Genomic DNA, 23533 nt, shown 5'->3' on the forward strand with positions numbered 1-23533 from the left:
CAGAGAGTACTCGACTGTACAGTTCGAAAAAGTAGTGTAAATTTCTGTCACTATGATGCACATAAATGGAGCGTCACATACCATACAAATTCACATTACAGATCGTGTAAATTTATGAGTCATTTCATGAAATATTCTAAATATTGTATGCAATCATCCATCTTTGTAAGCAATACTTCTTGCAAGTTGCTAGTTTACGTAAAAAGGAAGTTTACATGCTTCAATTTTAGCGTGCATGGATATTTACATCACCATTAAAATTCATAATTTTTTGGTGTGTGGTTTCGGGTTGGAATATTTCTCGACTTCCCTGGGCATAGAGTTTGATTGTACTCGTTACACATGCAAAAATAGTACAGGCATCGAAAGCTCTCAATTAATAACTGTGTAAGTGCATCTAGAACACTAAGTTGAGAGCACGTAATAAGCTAATATGCGATAAGCAACAAGCTTGAAATGCGAAGAAGAAGTGTTAAAAAATAATTTTCCGACCTTCGGCCTAATAACATTTTGGCCATAAGACATTCGGCCTAATGACCCAACATCAAAGATAAGTTTTGGATTATGGAGCGATATTTCCCAAGATTTCTTCCCAAAACTTGCCTGTTTCCTTGGAAAATATTACAACCATCGTAATAATAGTTCTCACTTCAAAATGCAGGGGGTAAAACATCGCATAAGTTTCACCCCAAGACGCCAATAGAAAAGTTACTCTTATTATTTTTGAATGTCTGCTATCTGCTTTTGTCGATTAAAAAAAAAAGATTAACGTATTTCGTTTAATACTGAGAACAATATTTTAATATTCTTCAGAGGCTGAAAACCTATTGAATAAAAAAAAATATTTAAATAATAGTGAAAGGGTAATTGATGTTTAATGGCCCACTATCATATTTTAGTCAACCTTTCTAAGTATAATCACGCATTTCCACACTCGTGCTGAATCGGTCCAAAATCAATTTTAATATTTTAGTTTTTCTCATAATAAGAGCTGCTGATGTTGTGCTTGTGTGAATTCTGAAAATAGCAAGCAATGATGTCCTAGTAATAACATTTCTGATCAGAAATGGTTTGATTTACACAAAATTGAGGAATTACAACGAAATCACACATGTCAAATGATAGCTATTTTGATAATTTTTTTTTAGCTCGTGTTGTGTGAGAGAGACGACGGTAGAGCATGAGTGCTCGAATACAAACAGACTGTCGCCCACGACAACGAAGCGAGTGTAGTAAAAAACGTCAACTGTTTCAACCCCTGACCGTAGGTGTAAACGTGGAGATACGGAAAGGAATTCAGCTGTGCGGTGATTCCGCATTAAAATAGTTACAAGTTTCATGCTTTGAATTCCTCACGAAAAAAAATACACTCTATCGCCATTTTGTTTTTAAAACTGTGTTTTAATACGATTAGAAAAAATGTTATTTTTTAAATAATAGAACCAATTTTGTTCTAAAACTCTACCACGTAGGTAGATCCCTTTTTACGTTAAAAGTTGTTTCTATTATGACATTTTTCAACTTATGTTTTCTGCTGCTTTCAGAGGAAGTTTGATCCTCATTTTGTGTTACTTACTCTTCGAATAATTTTGCACAATACCGTATGCAAACCATCACACTTGTAAGTAGGACTCGCTCATTCACTCTTTTTCGCCATTCATCATCGAGTATCCCTTACTTACATTTAAATTGTAGAAAAATTGCACAATTATGTAGGTAAAGCTCAACAAAACAATAAAATTGCACAACATGTCTGAACAGTCTAATAAAACTTACTTCTATATTAACCTAGCATGTAATACATATTGATATTCAGATCTGTAGGCAGATTCTGCTTCGTTAATTCGTCTAAAGTATTCAGAGGTACCATAACTCAATATTCTTTTCTTCGTAAAATGTACATCATAATATCGTTCGAAGTCTTAAATCTCTACGTACGGTTGCTATTGCACAACTGTTTTAATTTTACTAATAAAATTGCACTTTCTCTTCATCAATCTTATACACTTTAGTGGGCCAAAGCGGCCACATTGCACGGTTCGTTCCGTCTAGGTCTAATGTTTTTGAAAAATACCGAATGCGTTTCGACACTCTCCGCTCCCGATTCGCAGATATCGTCCGTGCCGCAGCTTGTACCATCGTCATCGTCGTCGTTGTTCTCCGAAATACACGAGGCATTCTCGCTGCTGGCGAAATTCTCATCATCCGATGAGTACACTCGAACGCTGATTGCGTCTGCCGTGTTAAAGAGGAAGTTCTCCTCCGGCTGGGGTATTTTAGGCGCAGGATGTGATGGTGGGGGTGGAGGTTTTGTTTGCGGTTTTTCTATTATCCGTGAGGGTGAAGGTTGCTTCTTGGTAGGAATCGTGGTGGTCGGAGGTGGCGGAGGTGGATTAGGCGGGGGTAATGGTGGAGGCGGTGCTTTAGGACGAGTTAGTTGCTTATCCGAACGACGACTGCCATTCGAGGAAGATGAGGTATTACTCTTAACCGTGCTTACGGAATGTTCGGGAATTGCACATATTTCGTACTTATTTTCTTCTTGAATGGAATCTGACGAGTCAATCGATTTGGCAGTGAAATTGAACCGTTCGTACAACTTCCTGTTCAAACGAGATTCGCTCGAATCTGCACTGATGTAGCCACTGTCATCTTTAACACTAGAACGAGAATGACTTCGAATGACCGTCATCTGTCTATTGCTGGGTGCTGGGGCACTTGAGCTTGACGGTTTATAATGGTGGTGATGTCGGTGATTATGATGATATGCTTTTTCGGCACTATCATAAGCCGCACTTGCATCATCAATCAGTGATGATATTCCTTCGTCCTTATCGAGAATATCGGAAGAATCAGAATTTTTCTCCAGATCCGAATCATTCTTACCGTCAGTGGATTTTCCATTGAATTTCGAAGTCGCAATCCCGATGAATTTCTTCCAAGCATTCTTGATGTCCTTCGATTTTTTCACTCGATCGCGAAGTCCCATAGCTATTTGCATTCCATTCGTGGCTTGGCTGATTTCTACTCTGAAGACTTTCGTGGTTGTAATCGGATTAACTTCAAATGGAGCCTTATCACTATTTACTTCTTTCGAATTTATGCTTGGGCTTCCTTTCCGAACTGGAAAATCATAATTCGACAGCGTCTTAGTCGATAGTACCTCAATCTTATCGATGTCTTCGATGAATTTGGCCCTATTCATATCCTGCGATTTTGCATTCACATCATAGATATTATTTTCAACTTGCTCTAAGAAGTTTTTCTCATTCAACTCTCCTAACGTCATGTAGTTCTTCACGACGCCAACCTCTTGTTCACGATCCAATCTGAAACCGTCTTTTTCCAACGATTGTGATCGACTTGGTTTGTTCACCTGGCTGTAGTTGGCGATTTTTTTCGGTCTCTTAGATGCGTTGTGATCATTTTCAGAAACACCTGTAAATTGCGTGGAGTCACTGTCCGCCGTAAGACTGTTTGTTGATTCATAGTTTTCCAGGTTGCAAAGCGAAGGTTTCGGGGCTGGACCATTTGGTTGCTTCGTGAATTTATCATTATTCCAGCAGGCCAGGTTCTTAGGCGAAATTCCGTAGTCTTCGACTTTCTTCAGCTGCTGGCGGGGCTGATCGTAGTGATTGCGTGGAATCGATACTTCCGGAGGTATCAAATCCGGTGGCATTAGCTTGGGAGCTACCACGGTTTGATCAGTCGCTCGTTGCCTTTTAGAATGCCTGAGCTCTAAAGTCAATAACCGCCCCGAGGTCATCTCAAATTCTTCCAAACTTCGCATCTGGTTAAGATTAACGTTTTTTAAATTCTTTGACTCGTAGATTTCCCGGAGACTGCCAAATGTAGTCTCCCGGAAAGATTGGGAGTTTTTTAAAACAAAGTGATTGTTCAAATCGGCAGGTAGGGAAGTGAGGTTCGTTTCCTTTGTACTCAATCGGTCTTGTGCCCAGACGTTGCTTCTGTGTCGTCCGACGATGTTGCTGTGCTTTTTTGGCTTACGATCCAACGTGTCCGGTTCAAACTGATCGCTATCCGTAGATAGTTCACAATCGTCCGGGCTGTGCTCAACCTCAATCGTTATGCTGCCCTGAAAGGGCGTGTCACATTTGATCTTAGGACCCTTCTTCGTCGGCACCTGAATGACTGTTTCGGCCAGTGAGTTCATCGGAAGGTCCTCGAATTCATCTACTTCTATACTGATACTCTCGCGCTCCTTTGGAATAGTATCAGTATCTTTCCTAAACCCCTCCACCCGGTCGTAAATGGCGTTACGTATTTCAACCTCTTCTTCCAACGGAAGTGCCGTGCTATGAGATGGTGATGGTTGTGAGCTCATATCACTGCTATTCGTTGTCGATGTATTGAAACTTATTTGCGTTTTGGTAGTCACTCGTTCCAAGCTGTCTGTTTCATAATCAACTATTAAGTAATGTGGTGACTTTCGGGAATATATTGGCGAATCCGGTTGGTATTTGTTAAACGAGTTCTTTCCGGATCGGTTTCCGAGGGTATTGTTATCGTCTGAGTTGATGAAGTCATGAAAGAACTTCTCGTTTCGGTACTTTTCAGTGCGATCGATACTACTGAACCGACTGTCCGAATCGTGCATATATTCATTGATGGGGACTGGTTCACCGCGACCTCTCCATGAGTTTTTTCGTTGATCCATTGCCAATGCCTCGTAGACCATGTCGGGCATGTGATTCAGATTCCTCATCTTGCCGCCGGTTGCGAACTGATCAAGTACCTCAATCTGCCGTTTTCCCAATGGACTTGGACGGCTATTTGAATTTGTACGTCTTCTTCCCTGTTGATGATGGTGGTGATGATGCTGACTGGGATTAATTAGACGATGTTGCATTTTGGGAGAGGATTCAAACTGGGGGTTGTTGAATAGCTCGCTTCCAGTCAAATTGTATAGATCGCGTTTGTCGTAGATTTTGTTTGAATCCAAGTTTACCAGAGAATTGTTTGTATTCCTCATGTAGATGTCTTGATTTGCTTTTGAGTGACCTTCAATAGGATTATGGTCGTATACGAAATTATTATTCTTCATAATCGAGCCATCGTCTGGTCCAAATTTGGCCATTTTGACTACGTCAGACTTCAAACTGTGTGAAACTATCTTGGGGGCCGAACTTGTGTCCGATCGAATTGATTTACTTCGGGAGGGAACACGTGCAACTGAAGATCGTTCTTTTACGCTATTGGCTACAATTGTTTCATTATCGGAAGCAGAGGAGCTATCGCTATGAACGCTATTTTGACGAGATCGTAAGGATTTAGGCTGTTTCTTTATCTCAGGGTTTATCGGAAGCGATTCGCAAGTTGAACGTTCATCCAGTGACCTTAGAGATTCGGTGTTTTCTGATGAATTATTACTGGGTTTACTACCATCGTACATGTCAACATCGCTAATGACTTCTCCGTGGTTTGTTGAAACGTCTTCGAGCCACTTTCGGATACTGTTTTGTTTGTCACCGCAGTTTTTACAATTGCTCGAAGGAACTGCGACGTCTGAGTTGCCCTTTTTCTCACACCCCGGGCAACCTGAACATATACTTTTCTTAGAGCTGTCCCTTCGAGAGCTTATAAGAGAGCTGCGGCGACTGGGAGGGGCCGTCTGAGCGACAGCGTAGGTTTCCGATCCTTGAGTCTGTTGCAATTCCTCGGGAATTATGTTCAAGGATGGTTGAAACCGTTTGGCTGACATTTTGTACTTGGCAATGGTGATTACTTCACGTATTTTGTTCAAAAATTCGATTGCTGCCGGCGGCGGTGACTGAAATTAAGTTCAATTCATTTAGCTTGTATGTTTGTTAAGATCAAAACACGACACTTACCACCAAAAGATGTGGCTCAAAATAAGCAGGGTTAAAGTACAACTTCCGGCGCATAGTTCCGTTGACGATAGACTTCATACTTTCGAGCTTTTCGTCGTTGCTGATATCTTCTACAATGGACACATTTTCCTCTGGCAAACACTCGGTATCCTGGCCATTCGGATTGCTGTATCCATCGGGATTCTGCTGTGACATCTGCTGTTGATGACTGTGCAGCGACTGTTGCGGATGGAGAAATCCTCCATCCATGTCGGTATGCCCTAAGTAGTTTTTTGACTGATGTATATTGGCTTTAGTCTGCATCTGTTCCAAGAATAACATAATCATTTTTAAATCAGAATCACTTTAAAAAAAGACGAAACTACCCACCTTCTCGGTGTCGATCGTCCGTTCGTCTTCGAACTCCGACACCGAATTGGAGTTGTCGCTAATGAAACCCGAATTGTCACTAAGATTTGGAAAATGCTTCAACAGAGGATTGTTCTTCACAATCCCCATCTCTTCGGCATGAAGTCCGACATTCAGCGCCGACGTGATACTCCGGTGAGCGGTGGTACTACTTTGTCTCTGACTCCCACCCCGTCCTATGAAATTGTTGTGAGGTTGATTAGCGAATGGATTAACCTGCGAGCTCAATCCGACTCCGAACGTAACTTGATCGTTCTGCTGATAGGATGAGTATTCATTCTTAATCGTATTGGCATCGTCGTCATCTCCGGAGCCCCTTTTCCGTTTTTTCATGTGAATGTATAGGAAAACTGAAGCGATATAGATTAGTCCCAAGCAAAGACTGCAGATCGCTATGACGATGTACTCCTTCGTGCTCAGTCCCGATTGGCTATCAATGTGTGTCTCCGACGAGAAACTGACCTCGGTGACGTCTGTCGGGTGAAGAGAGAAAGAAAGTGGAAAAGATAATTAACGGTTTGATGAATGAAAAGCTGGTCAGCTGAGTAGCACGTGGCTGCCGCGAGTGAATTGTATTATTAAGCAAATGCATTCCATTAGAAGTAATTGGTTCAATAAATTACTGTTTACATCGATGTAGTAAGTGTTTCTGCTGTATTTACGTACATCTGACTGGCACCTGTTCAGGGGCATGTTTTCTCAAGAATACCTATTTCAGGAAAGGGAAATTTTTGCGTCATCATTGCTTTTTTGTTTGGATTCCATTTGTGAGAAACAGTGAAGCTTTTACAGCTTAAACTCATTTGAAGGGTATGACGTAATTGTTTGTCTTATGTTAATACAACATACCGTATTGTCTCAAATTCTGGGCGTGATTCTGAATGTAATGATTTTAATGTAATATAATTTTAGTTAAATTAAAAGTTAAGTATCGTTTTTAATTCATTTACCCATCGCCTAAAAAATAATGGAAGTTGATACAGTTAATACGCAGTAAATGCACAATAATAGTTTACCTAAACTCATCTCCGTCCCATAGCGAAAACCAGCAAGCCGAGAAAATTGCGTTTTAAGTTTGCACCGTAGCATTGATGGGACAACAAATTTGATTGTCTTCCCAACCCAAACTTTTTCATAACAAAAATCATCCAGTTTTATGAAAATATGGATAATAAGCATTTGCATTGAAATACTTTGTTTTAACTAGAAACACTCAGAGGGAGAGATAGGCGGAGAAAACAAAATACAATTCGGCAGCAGGGATTTGTTCCTAAATTATCTTGCAACCCTTGATAACTAGCATTTCAAATGACTTTTATTTTTGATTCGATTTACGTGCAAAATAATAATTGATTGCATTGCAACATTTTGCACATTTCTTGGTGCCATTTATTAACCAACGAAGATCAATTAATCAATAGAGTTAGAATATTGTTTTTGGTTCCAAAAACTAGTTGAATTTGAGAAGCACACAAAACATAAAGGTGATTGAATTTCTGTTCGATTGCAATACTCTCAAATTTATTCTAGTAAGAATAAGAAATCCTCGGAAAAATTCTAATTGGAATGTTCGATTGGCTCAGATTTTGACAGTTCATTTGGCTCAAAACATTCTCTCCGCCCATCTCTCCCTCTGAGTATTTCTAGTTTTAACTATGGGACTGGCATGCAAAGAACGGCACTTCATGATTGTTGGTTCAAGCCTCATCAAAGCTTATTTTCATAACTACACCCATCACAGAATAATTTTCATAAATTAATATCAAACAGATATTATAACATTGAATGATAATTCTCGATTACTTTTTCGAAGGGACGTATCAGCTTTTGTAAACAATGCATTTGATCGTCGATTTGACGTAACTGGTAGCTCGCCGACGAATTCCAACACTACCCACAGATAGGGGAAGTTTTCTCCTACCTGATAGTGATGTTAATATACGTGGACGAGCTACTAGTTACGTCAAATCGACGATCAAATACATTGTTTACAAAAGCTGATACGTCCCTTCGAAAAAGTAACCGAGAATTGTATGAATGAAAATATATTGGGTAGAATAAATAATAAATAATTTGTATTACTTCTGCGTGGAGTCAACGATTTACATAGTTGAAGATGCTAATTTTAAATAACAGACTAAAGTGGTAATTTTTATACGATAGATGAGGAGATGAAAGTATAGAGTTGATAGTTCCACTTCGATAATACCACTTTAGTCTGTGATTTGAAATTAGCATCTTCAACTATCAATAGAAATGTTTTGTCTCGTCTAGATTTTCGTTGACGCACAGCACGAGAGGCACAAAGTTAAAATGCAAGCAAAAGTACTTGATGTAAATAATGCATTTTAAAGTTGTAATGCAGTTAAAAGTACTCAAAATATAATGAATTGTACTGCAAATGTAATTTGTAGTAACTGTAGTTAATGGACTTAAAAATGCAGTTGACGTACTGCATGAGGTAATTAAAGTAGTTAATGCTGTAATTATTAAAATTAATTTAATTTAAGCACTTGAATGTCTATGTCGGAGTTGACGGTTATTGCGTGCCCCAAGGGCAGCATTTGTTTACTCAAACATTTTTGTTTTCAGATATGAGCATGCATGAGCGCTCCGCTTCGGAGCGTGATTTGCGATGGTATGAGAGAGACACTAGTACTTTTGTCTCTCTCATACCAACGCAAATCCCGCTACGGGCGTAATTTTAGGGCGAGGTAGTCGAGTACGGTCGTGATGACTCTGTACATCTTCAGATCATCGGCAAACAACTGTTTGAACGAAGAAATACGAAGGCACAGATCGTTCACGAAAAGAACAAACTGGATTAGATCGAGTACACTATCTTGTGCACACCTGATGTAATTGTGATGGCTCTCGAACGCGTGGAGTTAATCGAAACGATGGACTGTTGGTATGTCCAGTACGAAAGAATCCACTCAGATAATCAGGTAGGGAATCCCCATGGCTTTTAGTTTCTCGGTTGCGTACAGATGTCGTACAGTGTCGAACGCTTTTGAAAAATCCACGTAGATGGAGTCAACCCAAGCAGCCAGGTTATCACGAGCTGTCCGGGCCATGGTGAAGTGAATCCTATGGTTACTAAACTTCAGAAGAATAGACTCACCGTAGGAACGAACGATAGGACTCCTCAACCGGGACGCAGAGTAAAAAGCATTTTGGAAGCCCTTGGTTTCTCTAACTCAGTCCTGCCGATCCCAGCCAGCGTTCATCAATGTCGTCCCGGCCCTGAACTTAGATGTGGATCGGGAGTCTTCCAGTTTGCCATGTCAGGCAAGTATAAACACGTTTTTGAACTTTCGCTGCCTAATGTCGGTTCAAATTTCAGCACTCTGGATGTCGCCGATCGTGGAAACGTTTCGTTAACACCTGTTACTTGGAACGCGGAACGCACCGTAGAAAGCATGTGGAAGCCCCCAATCCCTCCGACCCAGTCCTGCCGTCTGCTGCCTACGATCTTCATAGTCGTTCCGGGCCTGTGGTTGGATGTGGAAAAGGGGTCTTCCAACCCACTCACTATGGCGAGTATCCGCATGGTAATGTTAATGTTCGTTCGCTGCCTGATGTTTCCGTGACTTCAAGGAATAACGTCCAACCTCGTGCTACCATATGTCATAAACAAAACGTCATCATTTATTACCAGAACATCGGTGGAATGAATTCTGGTGTTAATGACTACCACTTAGCTGTATCGAATCGTTGTTATGATGTCATCGTTCTAACCGAGACTTGGCTCGATTCTCGAACGCTCTCCAGCCAGGCGTTTGGACGCGAGTATGAAGTCTTTCGCTGCGACCGAAATCCTAAAAACAGTCGGAAATCTAATGGAGGCATTGTAAGCAGTATCTAAGTAGTGATCAACATGGCTTCGTTTCCGGTCGTTCTACTACCACTAATCTACTTTGTCTGACACCGTATGTCCCGGAAAGCATGACAGAACGGGCTCAAACAGACGTAATTTACACCGACTTGTCGGCTGCATTCGATAAACTGAACCATGCAATTGCGATTGCTAAGTTAGATAGACTCGGGGTAAATGGCAACCTCCTGCGACAGTTTTGCTCTTATCTCAGTGATCGCCAGCCGATGGTAACCGTTGGTCAATGTCAGTCTGCTACTTACCCAGCCACGTCAGAGATACCTCAAGGAAGTCACATAGGCCCGTTGATTTTCCTGTTGTACTTTAACGACGAGAATCTGGTCGTTTATCGTATGCAGATGATCTTAAAATCTATGTCCGGATCCGTTCTATCTATCACTGTCACTTCCTCCAATGCCAGCTCGAAGCGTTTGCTAACTGGTGTAACTTGAACCGAATGGAGGTCAACCCCGCGAAGTGTTCAGTTATCACCTTCTCTCGCAAGAAGGAACTGACCATGTTCATTTATTTACTTCAGAAAACAACTATCAGCCGTGTCCACCACGTAAAAGACCTGGGAGTTATTCTGGATTCACAGTTTACGTATAAGATCTTTGGGATTCATTTTCAGGATTGCAAAGAATTTTTCCGATATATATTGTCTCAAATCGCTATACTGTTCCCTGGTGCGGTCCACCCTGGAATATTGCTCTGCAGTATGAAACCCAAGCTATAATAATGGTGCTGAAAGAGTTGAGTCCCTTCAGCTGATTGATTTGGAGCTTCTACGTACTCGGAGAGACACTTCGCGGGCCCTGCTCATCGCGGATAGTTTACAGGGTAGAATTGATTGTTCTACAATCCTGGAGAAGATCAACGTGAACGTCCACCCCCGAGCGCTGCGAAAAAACGATTGCCTCAGCATCGCACTAACTATTGCATGAACGGTGCTATAGACGGCCTTCAACGTGTGTTCAATCGAGTTTCTTCAGTGTTCGATTTCAACCTGACACGTGATATGCTACGCCGGCGCTTTTCCCGTATTTTCTCTGACGCAGTATACCGTTGAATGACCATGTATTTTATTGTATTGTGTATTTTAGTAAGCTGGACTATGTATTTTAATGTTATTCACTTAAACATCATTGGGGCTACACTCAGCCTGTTGATGTAAACTAATAAATAAAAACCGGTTTACATGATTAAACCTCTCCAAACAGTGTATTAGTGTAGCACAGTAGGTTTGTAATTGTCGAGCGGTGTTGTACAAATCCATGCTGGAGTTCCGATATAACTGGATGAACCACAGTATATGGAGCATTGTGGACTAATATCTTAAATACTTTGCTTATACAGCTGAGAAGCGATATCCCACCTGCTTTGTGAATTGGTACGATTGAAGCAATCTTCCAAGCACTAAGGAAAGTTCGTTCACTCATTGAACGGTGTCCATGGTTTTGAACATTCCAAAATTTTGTATTTCTCATAGGTTTTTATTTTGTAACAAAATATTTAAAAACTCGTCGAGAAAACTTTGAGATATTAGGGTTTTAGCATTTTTTTAAAACTTTTACTTAAAATAATCAAGAAATATTTTATTGTTTATTTTTACCAGAAATACCTTATTTGTCTCTACAACTCTCTCAGACGTCATTTTTATCAGAAATCCTGTTTCCGTGCTACCATTTTTTTTTCAAACACGCCATTATGAAAATTAACAAAATTTTATTTTTTCATAATTTTAGCAAAAATGTGAATCATTACCCATAACAAACAATTACGCAAAGTTTCATACAAATCGGAGAAGGTCGCTTCAAATATGTTTTTTTTGCTATTTTTCCAGGAACTGCTCAATGGCAGAAGCAGGAAGCTCATACAACATATCAATGCAAATTTGTGGAAATTACCTATCCAATATATAAAAAAACATTAGCAATCAGATAACTAGAGCCCGAGAAAAATCCTTTTGAGAAAAAGTGTCAATTTCATTTTCAGTCTGATACTCGAAGAGTTAATAAAAAAAATTTGATTTACCTTTTGTTCGTGCAAGCAACGATTACCGCCTTTACCCTAAGCATAACACAGTTATTGAACCTGTCCATAGATGTCACCACTTGTCCACCTATAATTGTCACTTTTATCATGTATCTACTGTAATGTGCTGTACTTGTATGTAAAAACAAACAATAAATATATAGTTCAAATGCCTCCGCCATGGCAGGACGGCCAATAAATCGGTCTGTTTCAATTAATCACACAACGTAGAAAATCGGGTCCTACCGTGCGCGATCACCTTTTAATAATGCAAATTATTACAATATAAATCTATATCATACAGTTACAGATGGAAATGAAATAACAGTTTTGCTCTTATAGAAGATGGAGACATGATTTTCTAGATTATTTTTAGATGAATGTGGTGCATTTATTTTAGCTCAAATATACGTTTTTTTTACCGCCCTATTGAAAAATAAATGAACCACCCTAGTGAAACATCACGTATTAGAGGCTGGTGATGATTTTAAAAGATATACAAGTCTTTTTAAAATACTTGTGTTTATTTTTAGCTGCCAATTTATCAAAGTTCCATATCTCATGAAAAGGAAGTCGAATTTTGACAAAAAATGTCATCGAGGCAACATCAGATCTCGATGTTTCATGCATTTTCATATCATTTGGAATCGAAAATAAAAATTTCAAATTTAAAAAATTCAATGTACCCTCTACCCCTTTTGGGTGTTTTTTTTTCGATTTTCAAAAAACTCAAACTGCCGATTTTGTGCCACCTCAAATCACGTCCGACTGAGCCCTATTTTTGCACAAGGTTTTTCGAACACATGTGCCGTTTTGAAATTCGAGGGTCACTTTTGTCCTATACATTAATTAGCACTGGACAGCATTATATGGAGTGTTTTTCAAGGCGTGCACGTCGTCGAATTTCACAGTGTTAGATACGACGCCAGAATCCAAGCATGGAATTAGCCTTTGCAATTGACAATAATATATGCTCGTTGAATCTTAATTTGCTATCCAAGATGTCATGGTCTGGATATAAGGTCATCCAGGTCCAAGGATAGTGATCAAAATGTAACGCGAAGCAAATTCTATACGAGGCAGGCACATGTCACTGGTAGGTGGATTTATCATGGTTTTATGTTGTTTTTTGTATTTTTTGTATAGTAATTTATTTTCCTGGGTCATTCGTGATTAGACCGGGATGATATTTGAACTCGTGACTTTGGCGTGAGAGGTATGTATAATAACCACTACGCCAGGCCATCCCCACGTTATCGTTGTAAATAATGTTATTTTTTTGTTTTTCGGCATATGTGACCGTCTTTATTGTCTTTTTATATTTTTTCGTGTTGAGAATTTTTCGGCTTTAAGTGCTCTGTAGTTACCACACAGTATACTAAAACGTGCTCTAAATCAACAACAAATATGTGCTTAATAAATTCGGAAGTTCGACGTGAAGCTACAGTCGTAATAGTAATAGCTAGGGACGTAATAGCCAAGAAGCAGTATAGTCCACCACATATGTTTCACCGCCTCTTTACTAAGCGGATTTACGAGTAACCTGAGCATCTTACACACCTGCAGCAGTCTACTGATTTTTCCGTTCATTCATGCATTCTGCTTTCATCTCCACCGTCTGAATGGTGCTAGCTGCACGCTCTTTGGAGACGGTTCGTTTGAATTATGATTATGCTAATTGCGTGTGACCACAAACGAAGCAGAGAAATAGGGTGGAACAAAACCCAAACGAAAGCGCCACTTGTTGTGACTGCGGTGGCCTTGCAAGCTGCCCCTTTCCGGAGATTCCATCCCATCCCCAACCCCTTCTTACTTGAAGCGAAGGTTCCCATGATAATTCATTCTTAAACGACTTTTGCTACTGCCGCCCGTTGACCACGATTTACGAGAGATGGTGTTGTTTTACTGACTGCTGACATCATCACATAAAAGGCCATCTTCCGCCGGATTGGTTTGGTTTTTTTTTCTTACGTGTGTGTGCTTCGCTTCCTTATCTGTGTCTTTCATGGAGTCTGCTGTAATAGTTATAAATAACAACAAAAGTGGATGGCCCTTGTCCTACGATCGTGGGGGTTTGTTTGATGATTATAGCGTGAAAAATTGTTCCCACCACTTCTCGTAGGCCACTTTTCATGAATTTTCATTAGAAAATTATTATCACACAATTATAAAGTTACTTAACACCAATCTCCCAATGGTGGGGAACTTTCTCTCTCGTTCAAGTGGCAATATTTCATCTGCGCTTACTTATTTGGACACTTGGCTAGTGAACCGTTGTTACGATGGTTGGTGTAAGGTACTTTTTCAAGCTCCCATTGAGTCATTAAGGCCATCCGGAGCAATATTTTGATAGCGATAGGACAGCAACCGGATAAAAGTTGCGAAATGGTGCAATTATATTTAATATGTGTGTATTGTTTTTATGGCATTACATATTACTATTGATATTGATGTTATGTAAAGATGGTTTTGGTATTGCGTGGGCTTAAAAATATACTGTACTGATTTGTTTTTTCATCTTAAAAATTCAAAGAGCTGCAAATTTTCTAAATGTGCAACAACATTTCTGAAATCGTGGTTTCTGGTTGATAAAATATTCAATATTCATCGAAATAGTTTTGAGCTTTATTGGCCAGCATAAAATTTGTGTTTGAGTACTTTATTTCAAAATGCTATTTTGTAAAGTATGGGTCTTACTAATTTTGTTAACTCTTCGAGCACTAACCACTAACCACTAATTTTTTTTTTGTAATAGGATCTTGTTGAAAAGTATATTAGTTCCCCTTCTTTTTTATTGTTCAATTGGTCATGTGATATGGTGGTGGGTACGATAGCTAATTAAATTTGTATTTGTTAAATTTTTGTTGTATCGATAGACAAGCTGTCCTAGCTTTAACAGGGTGTATAAAACCTAAATTAAACGGAGTTTATCCACTTTTGGTGAGGTCGGACCCTTCTCATTGGCTAAAATTCCAACAAAAAATACTCAAGTTTGCATTTAGGAAAGAGAACTAGTTTTGGAAATCTTATATAGCTGATCCTGTGGACTCGATATGACTACTAGGGTAGGTGAAGTTTATGTGGCGGATAACAACCCTTGGCTCCACACAGTTCTTTCGGTTAGTATTGAGGTCGGTTAGTATTGAGCAACTGTGCCAAATTTGAACGAATTCGTTTACGATCTGGATTTCCGGGAGAGATTTAAAGTTTGTATGGGAACCGGAACAAAACTATTCTTGTGCTTGAAATTTCAAAAATCGTTCAATTTTTACCAAATCTGGGACTTGATTAAGAAAACTATGCAGAACAACTTCGTCGCAAATCGATTCGACTTATGTGCAAAGAGTTATTATTTTTTTACTGTTGGCCTAGTGTACTGTGCATACCTACAAGCTTATATTCACGCCAGTAGGTATGTGTGGAGAACATGGCCATTATATTGATGCATAATTTGAAAATTTCGCTACACAGCAGTCTTCACGAAAACCTGTACCATATTGAGCTTGTGTACAAAGATCAAAGCGAATGTTCAGCTTGAAATTACGTGCAATTTTGTACACAGGTACATTTCATACATTACACTCGGTGTTTTGATGTTCACAACCCAACAAACAATTCAGAGTCACAAATAAGCATATATATATAATAAATGCTTTATTACAGTGTACAATGCTGACTAAAACGGGTTGTTAAATTATGTGCTGATAAAACCTCATTGAGATCGATAAATGCTCCTTTATTCCGCTGTTTGCTCTGATTTGATTAATATAATATTAAAAGCTATACAAACGATGATTCAACACCAGAAGTTTTAACTAATAACATACTGAATAACGGAATATCCTTGAAGTTCTTTTCTGAATAATCATCAGTATTACCGTGAAAATATTCTCAGAACACTCTTTTAATACTATTTATAATTATCTTTGAACTCTCGTCAGAATTACCATGGAGTTCTTCTTTAAATTCACATATTCTCCTCACGAATCCAACAACATTAAAATTAAAAACACCTAGGAATTCGATTCTTTTTTTCTTCTCCCCAGAAATCCCTTGGTAGTATTCTCAGCATTTCTTCGAACTATATCTCAAAATGATCATGGAATTATGATCAGAACTCCCATTAGAATTTCTTTTTTTTATCTTTTAGTTTGATTTCTCCTCAGCATATCTCTGGCATTAACATTTTAACGCCTGCGGGACCCTAAAATCATGGATACTGTGCGAACCTATCTGTCTTTCCTGTATAACCAACCGCCTTCAGTATAAATTCTACAGCACCCAAAATTTTCATCGACATTGACGCACACTTCGGAAGGAACTTTTTCATCAAACGACAACACTCTTCGGACACTTTCAGAAGAAAATAGAAATGTAAGTGTCAATAATAATAATAATGAAAATATTTTATCAACCGACGTACTTCCAACAATTTCTTCACATAAACAGAATGCGACTGAAATGTTGATTTACTGTCAATCGCCCAGCTAAAATGAAGGAAATCTATCAAAATTTATTATGTTCATCCTTCTCGGTCATTCTGGCAACTGAAACAAGCTGGGACGAAAGCGTGAAAAGTGAAGAAATCTTTGGAAATGTCTTTAATGTATTCAGAGACGACATAAATTTTCATGCAACTCAGAAGAAGTCAGGCGGTGGAGTCCTTATAGCTGTTTCGGCCAATTTTAACCAGAACTCATCTTTACACCAAAATTTGCAGAATTTGAGCATATTTGGGTGAAATCACACATAGCCGGTGAAGCGCACTTGTTTGCCTCAGTGTATTTTCCACCAAACCATGCTCATAAAAGCACTTATGAAGCCTTCTTCCAAAGTGCTGAACAAATTCTATCTGAGCTTCGTCCTGAGGTTAAAGTTCACATCTATGGAGACTTTAATCAACGCCATGCTGACTTCATTCTGGACTCTGAAAATGAATGTATCTTACTCCCAGTCGTTGGGGATAATGAAACATTGCGGTTCATTTTTGACAAAACTGCTTATTTAGGACTGAACCAAATTAACCACATATAAAACCAACAAAATTGCTATTTGGACTTTTTACTAACGAATATTTATGAAGATTTCTGTGTGACCGAATCATCAAATCCACTGTGGAAAAATGAAGCGTTTCACACAGCAATTGAATATTATTTATTTGTGCATGAAAACCAAAGACCCAACGACTACCAATACGAAGAAAGTCTTTGAATACAAATTAACAGACTACGAAAAAATATAATTTAAATTAAACAGTGTCAATTGGCAATTAATTTTAAGGAATGTAGGAAATGTAGAAATTGGTATAGACGTGTTCTACAAAATTTTAACAGAAATAATTTCGGAAGAAATTCATTTGAAGAAAAAAAGATGCAACAGAAACACACAAAATCCAGTCTGGTATAACAGACAAATAAAAAACTTGAAAAATCGTAAGCAAAAAGCACATAAGATTTATAAAAAAACACAATAGTAGTAATAATTTATTAATTTATTTGGATAAATGCGATCAACTGAATTAAGCTATCAGTACTGCATTTGAATAATATAATGCAAAACCAGAACATGAAATAAAGTCCTGTCCAAAGAACTTCTTTAATTACGTAAAACCAAATTAAAATTTGACAATTTTCCTTCAAGAATGCATCTCGACGAAAATGTCGGTGATAGCTCGGAAAAAAACTGCAATCTATTTGCAAAATTTTTTCAAGAAATCTATACGACATTTTCTGAAGAAGATCGCGACCGCGATTATTTTGCATTTTTTCCAGAATTTTCAAGGGACATTGACCTCAATCAAATTCAGTGCAGGATATTTCGCAGGCTTTAAAAAATTTAGACGCCTCAAAAGGTCCTGGACCTGACGGAATTCCTCCAGTTTTTTTATTAAATGTCTAGCAATGGAACTCACTGCTCCATTGTTCTGGATTTTTAATATGTCCCTGGAATCTGGAACCTTCCCAAAAACTTGGAAAAGCTCATTCCTAGTGCCTATCTTTAAATCTGGCCGATAATCTGACGTACGTAATTATCGTGGTATAGCCATTATCTATTGCACTCCTAAGCTTTTCGAGGCAATTGTCAACGAAAAATTATTTCTCCAAATCAAAAATAGAATTACTGACATGCAACACGGCTTTTTCAAGGGTCGCTCGACCTCGACAAATTTACTTGAATTTATAGACTATTCATTGAATGCAATGGATAATGGAAACCACGTAGAAGCTCTCTGTACAGACTTTAGCAAGGCATTTGACCGCATAGACATACCAATGCTACTTTTTAAATTGAAAAAAAAACTGGAATTCAGTCAGGCCTCCTAAAATGGCTTGAATCATATGTAACTAACCGCCAACAAATAATTAAATTCAACGGAAAGAAATCGAGTCCAATTCAAGTCACTTCTGGCGTCCCTCAAGGCTCTCATTTGGGCCCTCTTCTTTTTATTCTATATGTAAACGACATTTCTTTCATTCTCAAAAAAAACTTAAATTGCTTGCTTATTAATGCCGACGTCATGAAGCTCTTTTTGGAAATAAGAAATGAAGAAGACATCAATATATTCCGGAATGAAATACACATATTCTACATATTGTGCAAAAAAAGTCTACTAGAAATGAATGTAAAAAAATGCAACTTAATATCATTTAGCAGGAAAAGAACAACTTCAAATATTTCAATTGCACTAGGAAATAGAAATGTAGAAAAATGTGAAAGAGTTAGGGATTTAGGAATTATCTTAGACTCTAAACTAACTTTCATAGACCATTACAACACAATTATTCACAGGGCAAATAACATGTTAGGCTTTATCAAGCGCTTTTGCTATAACTTTCAGGGCCCATACACAATTAAAACACTATATATTGCCTATAAGAGGTCAATACTGGAATATTGCAGCATTGTATGGTTAACATTACATTAAAATAGCGTCGTGAATATGCAATGGTTTCATTTGTAAACGATATCGTTTCGCAGCGCATTGACTCCACAGAACTTTTATCAAAATTAAATTTCCATGCACCTACTCGGCAACTCCGAAATCGAAATTTATTTGCCATAAAACATCATCGCACAAATTATGCAAAATATGGGCCATTAAACCGCATGATGGCCTCTTACAATCAATACTGCAAAACCATTTACTTTACAATATTTTTACTCCATAAAGCATTATAACTCATAAAAAATAGGAAAGCTGACACTGCTTAATTTTTTTAAAGACAACATTGTACTTTTAACCTTTTGTCCAAAGTTGACGAAATAAATAAATAAATTTAAGAAAACAAAACTGTATTCGAATATGTACTAGTCTACGTTGGTTGACGAAATAAATAAATCAATATGGAAAATTTGTTTAAAATGTTCCCCATAATTCCATAGGTGTTTTCGTCAGAGTTCTTAAAAAACTTTAAATTGTTCGTACCTTGAACATTCTTCCAAGTCTCAAAGCATTTGAAATTGATTAGAGTTAAATTTGGAATCTAAGAAATCTAAAAACATCCCACATTTTGAGATTTCTCAGTCCCAGATTAATGACAAAATTTCCAACTATTCTGTGTGTTTTTTTTTTTTTTAATTTTCTTAATCTAGGAACACGAAGATTTGAATAAGTCACAAATCTCGAATAAAATTCTTAGCCTAAGACAAATGACATAGTCTAAAAAGCTTGGAAAGTTTGTTAAATCCCTTTTTTGTTTATAGTTTCTTGTTAATACAGACTCCGGAGTGTTTATGATAGTAGGCTGTGCGTGTGCTCGAACGTGACGTTTGTTTTTTTCCGTGGAGTTTTTTTCTTTTTATAATCGGTATCTGATCTGGTCAAAACCATGCCCAGGATACTTCCTCAGCGAGTTCACTAATACAAAAGAAGTCCTGTGAGAGTTGCATCTCATTCTATCTATTTCTACGTCCCTGTTATTTGCCGCTGAAGAGCTGTTCCGAAGCCAAGTAGAACCAACATGGGCCCTCGACATCCCATCATCCGTCTCATCGTTGAGTTGCAGCGTTGTACCTGACTATTGGCCATGAAAAGGCTTGCCAGTGCACATCAAAAATCTACACTACATCCGAACATCTTTTTTCTCAAATCGAGGGAAGACATTCCGTACAAGCTCTACCAGAAACCAGACTACTTCATGATGATCTTTGTCAAGCGGACCGTCTAGAATTTGGACTTCTACATCAGCACATGCGAAGCTGGCTTTACGTTAAATTGGCTAAAGTTAGTGAGTTCGTTTCTTTTGGTCCATTTTTACGCTGGTAGATTACCTTTTCGTGGTGCGTTACTGATATAAGATCTATTACCGAACCCTAATCCCATAACCATCAAACTAGAGGAACAGGATTTTTCAGTAATCAAAGGAAAACATTTTAGTCCTTGTTACTTTCTATGCCTTGTTAATATTGACAAGACTCGGGTAGCGACCACCCCCGGTATGAATCTTTATATTATACTAGCTGAGTGTGCCCGGCCTTGCTCGGGATTCAATATTAGCTTGAGTTTATGCGCCGATTAAAAAAAAAGCATGCTATATTTTTCAGTTTTATTTGTATGGTAGCCCCCCCCCCCTTTACAGAGGGAGAAGGGCTCTCGAGACCATTATAAGAACCTTTCCCGGCTCCAAAAACCCCTGCATACTAATTTTCACGCCGATCGGTTCAGTAGTTTCGGTGTCTATAAGGGTCAGACAGACAGACAGAAATTAATTTTTATATAGGGGAAATGGAAGAGATGAACCAGCCTCTGGCTGAAAAACTCGCTAACAAAGATAACCTAGAACCTAGGGGAAATAGGTCTAATGTTGGCCTATGGATCTAAGATTGAACCCATCGCTAAACATCAGCTTTTTATCAATTTTATCTAGATGAACGCGTCATTGGGACTTATCGATATTTTTGGTCGCTATTGAAAATTTAGTCGATTGCTCAATGTATGTATGGACCCAAATTAGGGGCATTTAGACCGACATAACATCCATTTCCCCTATATAGATATTCAATCAAATCACAAATATTGTTCATAGAGTATATAGGGGAAATGCAGGTAATGTTGGCCTAAGTGTCCCTAATTTGGGCCCATACATAAATTCAGCAAACGACTAAATTTTCAATAGCAACCAAAAACATCCATTAGTAACGTCCCAATAACGCGTTCATCTAGATAAAATTGATAAATAGCAGATTTTTAGCGATGGGCCCAATCTTAGATCCATAGGCCAACATTAGAGACATTTCCCCTATAATGCTTTCCCTTTGCCTTCCCCTTTACCTTTCCTTTTCCAATCACTCTTCTATTTTCAGAAAGCGAGTAATGGCGCTATAGCCATAAGCCATAAATCGCTAGGATAACAGATAGTGATCATGTCCGAACGTACGGTACGAGATGTCCATGTCGATGTTTTCAAAACCATCTTGCCCCTGAAATACTGCACAGTAGGCCTGGCCGTTTTGGTATGTGTGACGCATCTTCGATGTGAAACATATAGGGGAAATGTATGTAATGTCGACCTAAGTGTCCCTAATTTGGGCCCATAAATACATTCAGCAATGGACTAAATTTTCAATAGCAACCAAAAATATCTATTAGTAGCGTCCCAATGACGCGATCATATAGACACAATTGATAAAAAGCAGATTTTTAGCGATGGGCCCAATCTTAGATCCATAGGCCAACATTAGAGACATTTTCCCTATCAAATTGACAAGAAAAATGATGGAGGTACATATTTATATCAATCATTTTCCAGGATGCTTTCAAGAACTGGCTCTGTTGGTGTTAGATTAGATTAGATTAGATTAGATTAGAATACAGACTATACCGAGTGATCTCCAAAGAAAATCCCTAGGTCTCATTTGTATCAGTTCAAGATTTTCTTAATTCAATCTCTCACTGTTTTTAATTTGAACTAATGATCCATTCAGTCCGCAAGCGTTCAACCTAGTGAGCTTTCAAATGAATCTATTACTGTACTCACTCTCAAATGGCTGATCACTGATTCATATTTATTCTTTTGACTTCGGTCAGTATTTATTTGCGATCACTTTGCCAGGTTTGAGGGATGTATTTGTTGGTGCAAACTATATCACGCATACGGTAGGAGGATTAGCTAAACTTGTTTTGCATCATGATGATGCTTTTTTGTTATTCTTTGACATAATACCACACGTCCGCATTTGGCTTCCGCTTGTTTATTCGACATACATATGTATACTAAATGTGTAACGATGCTCTTTTTTTCTTGTGCTTTTTCTCGATGCAGACATCACCTATTTGTATTCAATATTTATTATTTTGTTTAACATACTTATTAACTTTGCCAAGATTTCACTTTTTAATGTTTGCTTCCACTTGTTTTAGCTATTTCCTCACCGGCTACTACCATGGAACATGGGTCATACCGTTGGTATGAAAGGAACGCTAAAGATGACGCTGCGTCTTACGTTTTTCTCCTAACCTCTCAGTACTCGTGCTCTTAGTGTTGGCTCATCTTTTGTTATTTTATGGGCTGTAGCCGAGTGGCGTAATAATGCTGGGGCCCAACTATCTCAAGCTATGGAAAATATGGGCTCAATTCCAGTGGGTACACCACCAGAAACATCTTCGTATTTTGCTTCCTTTTAGCTGCTCGCTACATGGTCTAGGTTTCGTTGGTGGGTTGGTGAGAAGCGTTATCCGATATTTCCCGTCACCTTGAACAATGGGGAAACATGGAACAAATTTCCGTGATGTCTTAGGTGAGTAGGTATAAATATGACCACTGTGCGAAACATAAAACCACCAACTTTTCGAGACTAATATTTGTTTTTGTTTTAACTGTAAACAATTTTACTTTTATTGCAACCAGTCAGCGGCTCATCAGTGGCTAATGAGCTCAATCGAATAAAAATGAGACCGTAAATGAGCTAAAGATGAAATGCAGATCAGCCAATCCACTTGTGTGAGGTTGTGATTTGCATTGTACCTACCTACATAATTTTATTCCATCTTTTCTCTACTCAGCGAGGTGTATTTTTTCACTGCCAATTACTCTGGCCTCTCGCATCGGGCACGCGTAGACAGATGGTAAACTGTATATTGGCTCTGCCAACCGATCGTCCATCCATTAATGCGGCCCACATCGACAAGTACTCTATGGAAATAGGCTGGGGATTTGTCGGACTCTATACTCCATTAGGAAGCTTCATCAACACTGTGGAAAGCAATCATTTGCCCTAAGCCTCGCGGGAGAAATTTACCTACATTCTTGCGCACCGGTTGAGGGTATGCGTTGGAAGTCTTTTTGCGAGCACCATTTTGGTTTTCGCCAACTTGGAGTATTTTTTTCGTATAAATTTATTTTCATCGATGAGATTTTTTGCG

The 23533-nt window shown here is 38.5% G+C and overlaps 1 protein-coding gene across 1 annotated transcript in view; it reads right to left on the reverse strand.

Annotated features, from left to right (window-relative positions):
* Nucleotides 1-1624: 1624 nt before the first annotated feature.
* sha (shavenoid) overlaps nucleotides 1625-23533 on the reverse strand; it is a 155267-nt gene continuing 133358 nt past the window's right edge. The window contains exons 8-10 of the mRNA XM_065221645.1: nucleotides 6222-6733; nucleotides 5853-6155; nucleotides 1625-5791 (exon numbers count right to left, since the gene is read on the reverse strand). Of these exons, the coding sequence (XP_065077717.1) occupies nucleotides 2009-5791; nucleotides 5853-6155; nucleotides 6222-6733 (4598 nt within the window). The 3' untranslated portion in view covers nucleotides 1625-2008. The remainder of the gene's footprint in view (nucleotides 5792-5852; nucleotides 6156-6221; nucleotides 6734-23533) is intronic.

Source organism: Ochlerotatus camptorhynchus, unplaced genomic scaffold (genome assembly GCF_037179485.1).
Source record: "Ochlerotatus camptorhynchus isolate MF236.1 unplaced genomic scaffold, CSIRO-AGI_Acam_v1.1 ptg000146l, whole genome shotgun sequence".
Classification (NCBI taxonomy): domain Eukaryota; kingdom Metazoa; phylum Arthropoda; class Insecta; order Diptera; family Culicidae; genus Ochlerotatus; species Ochlerotatus camptorhynchus.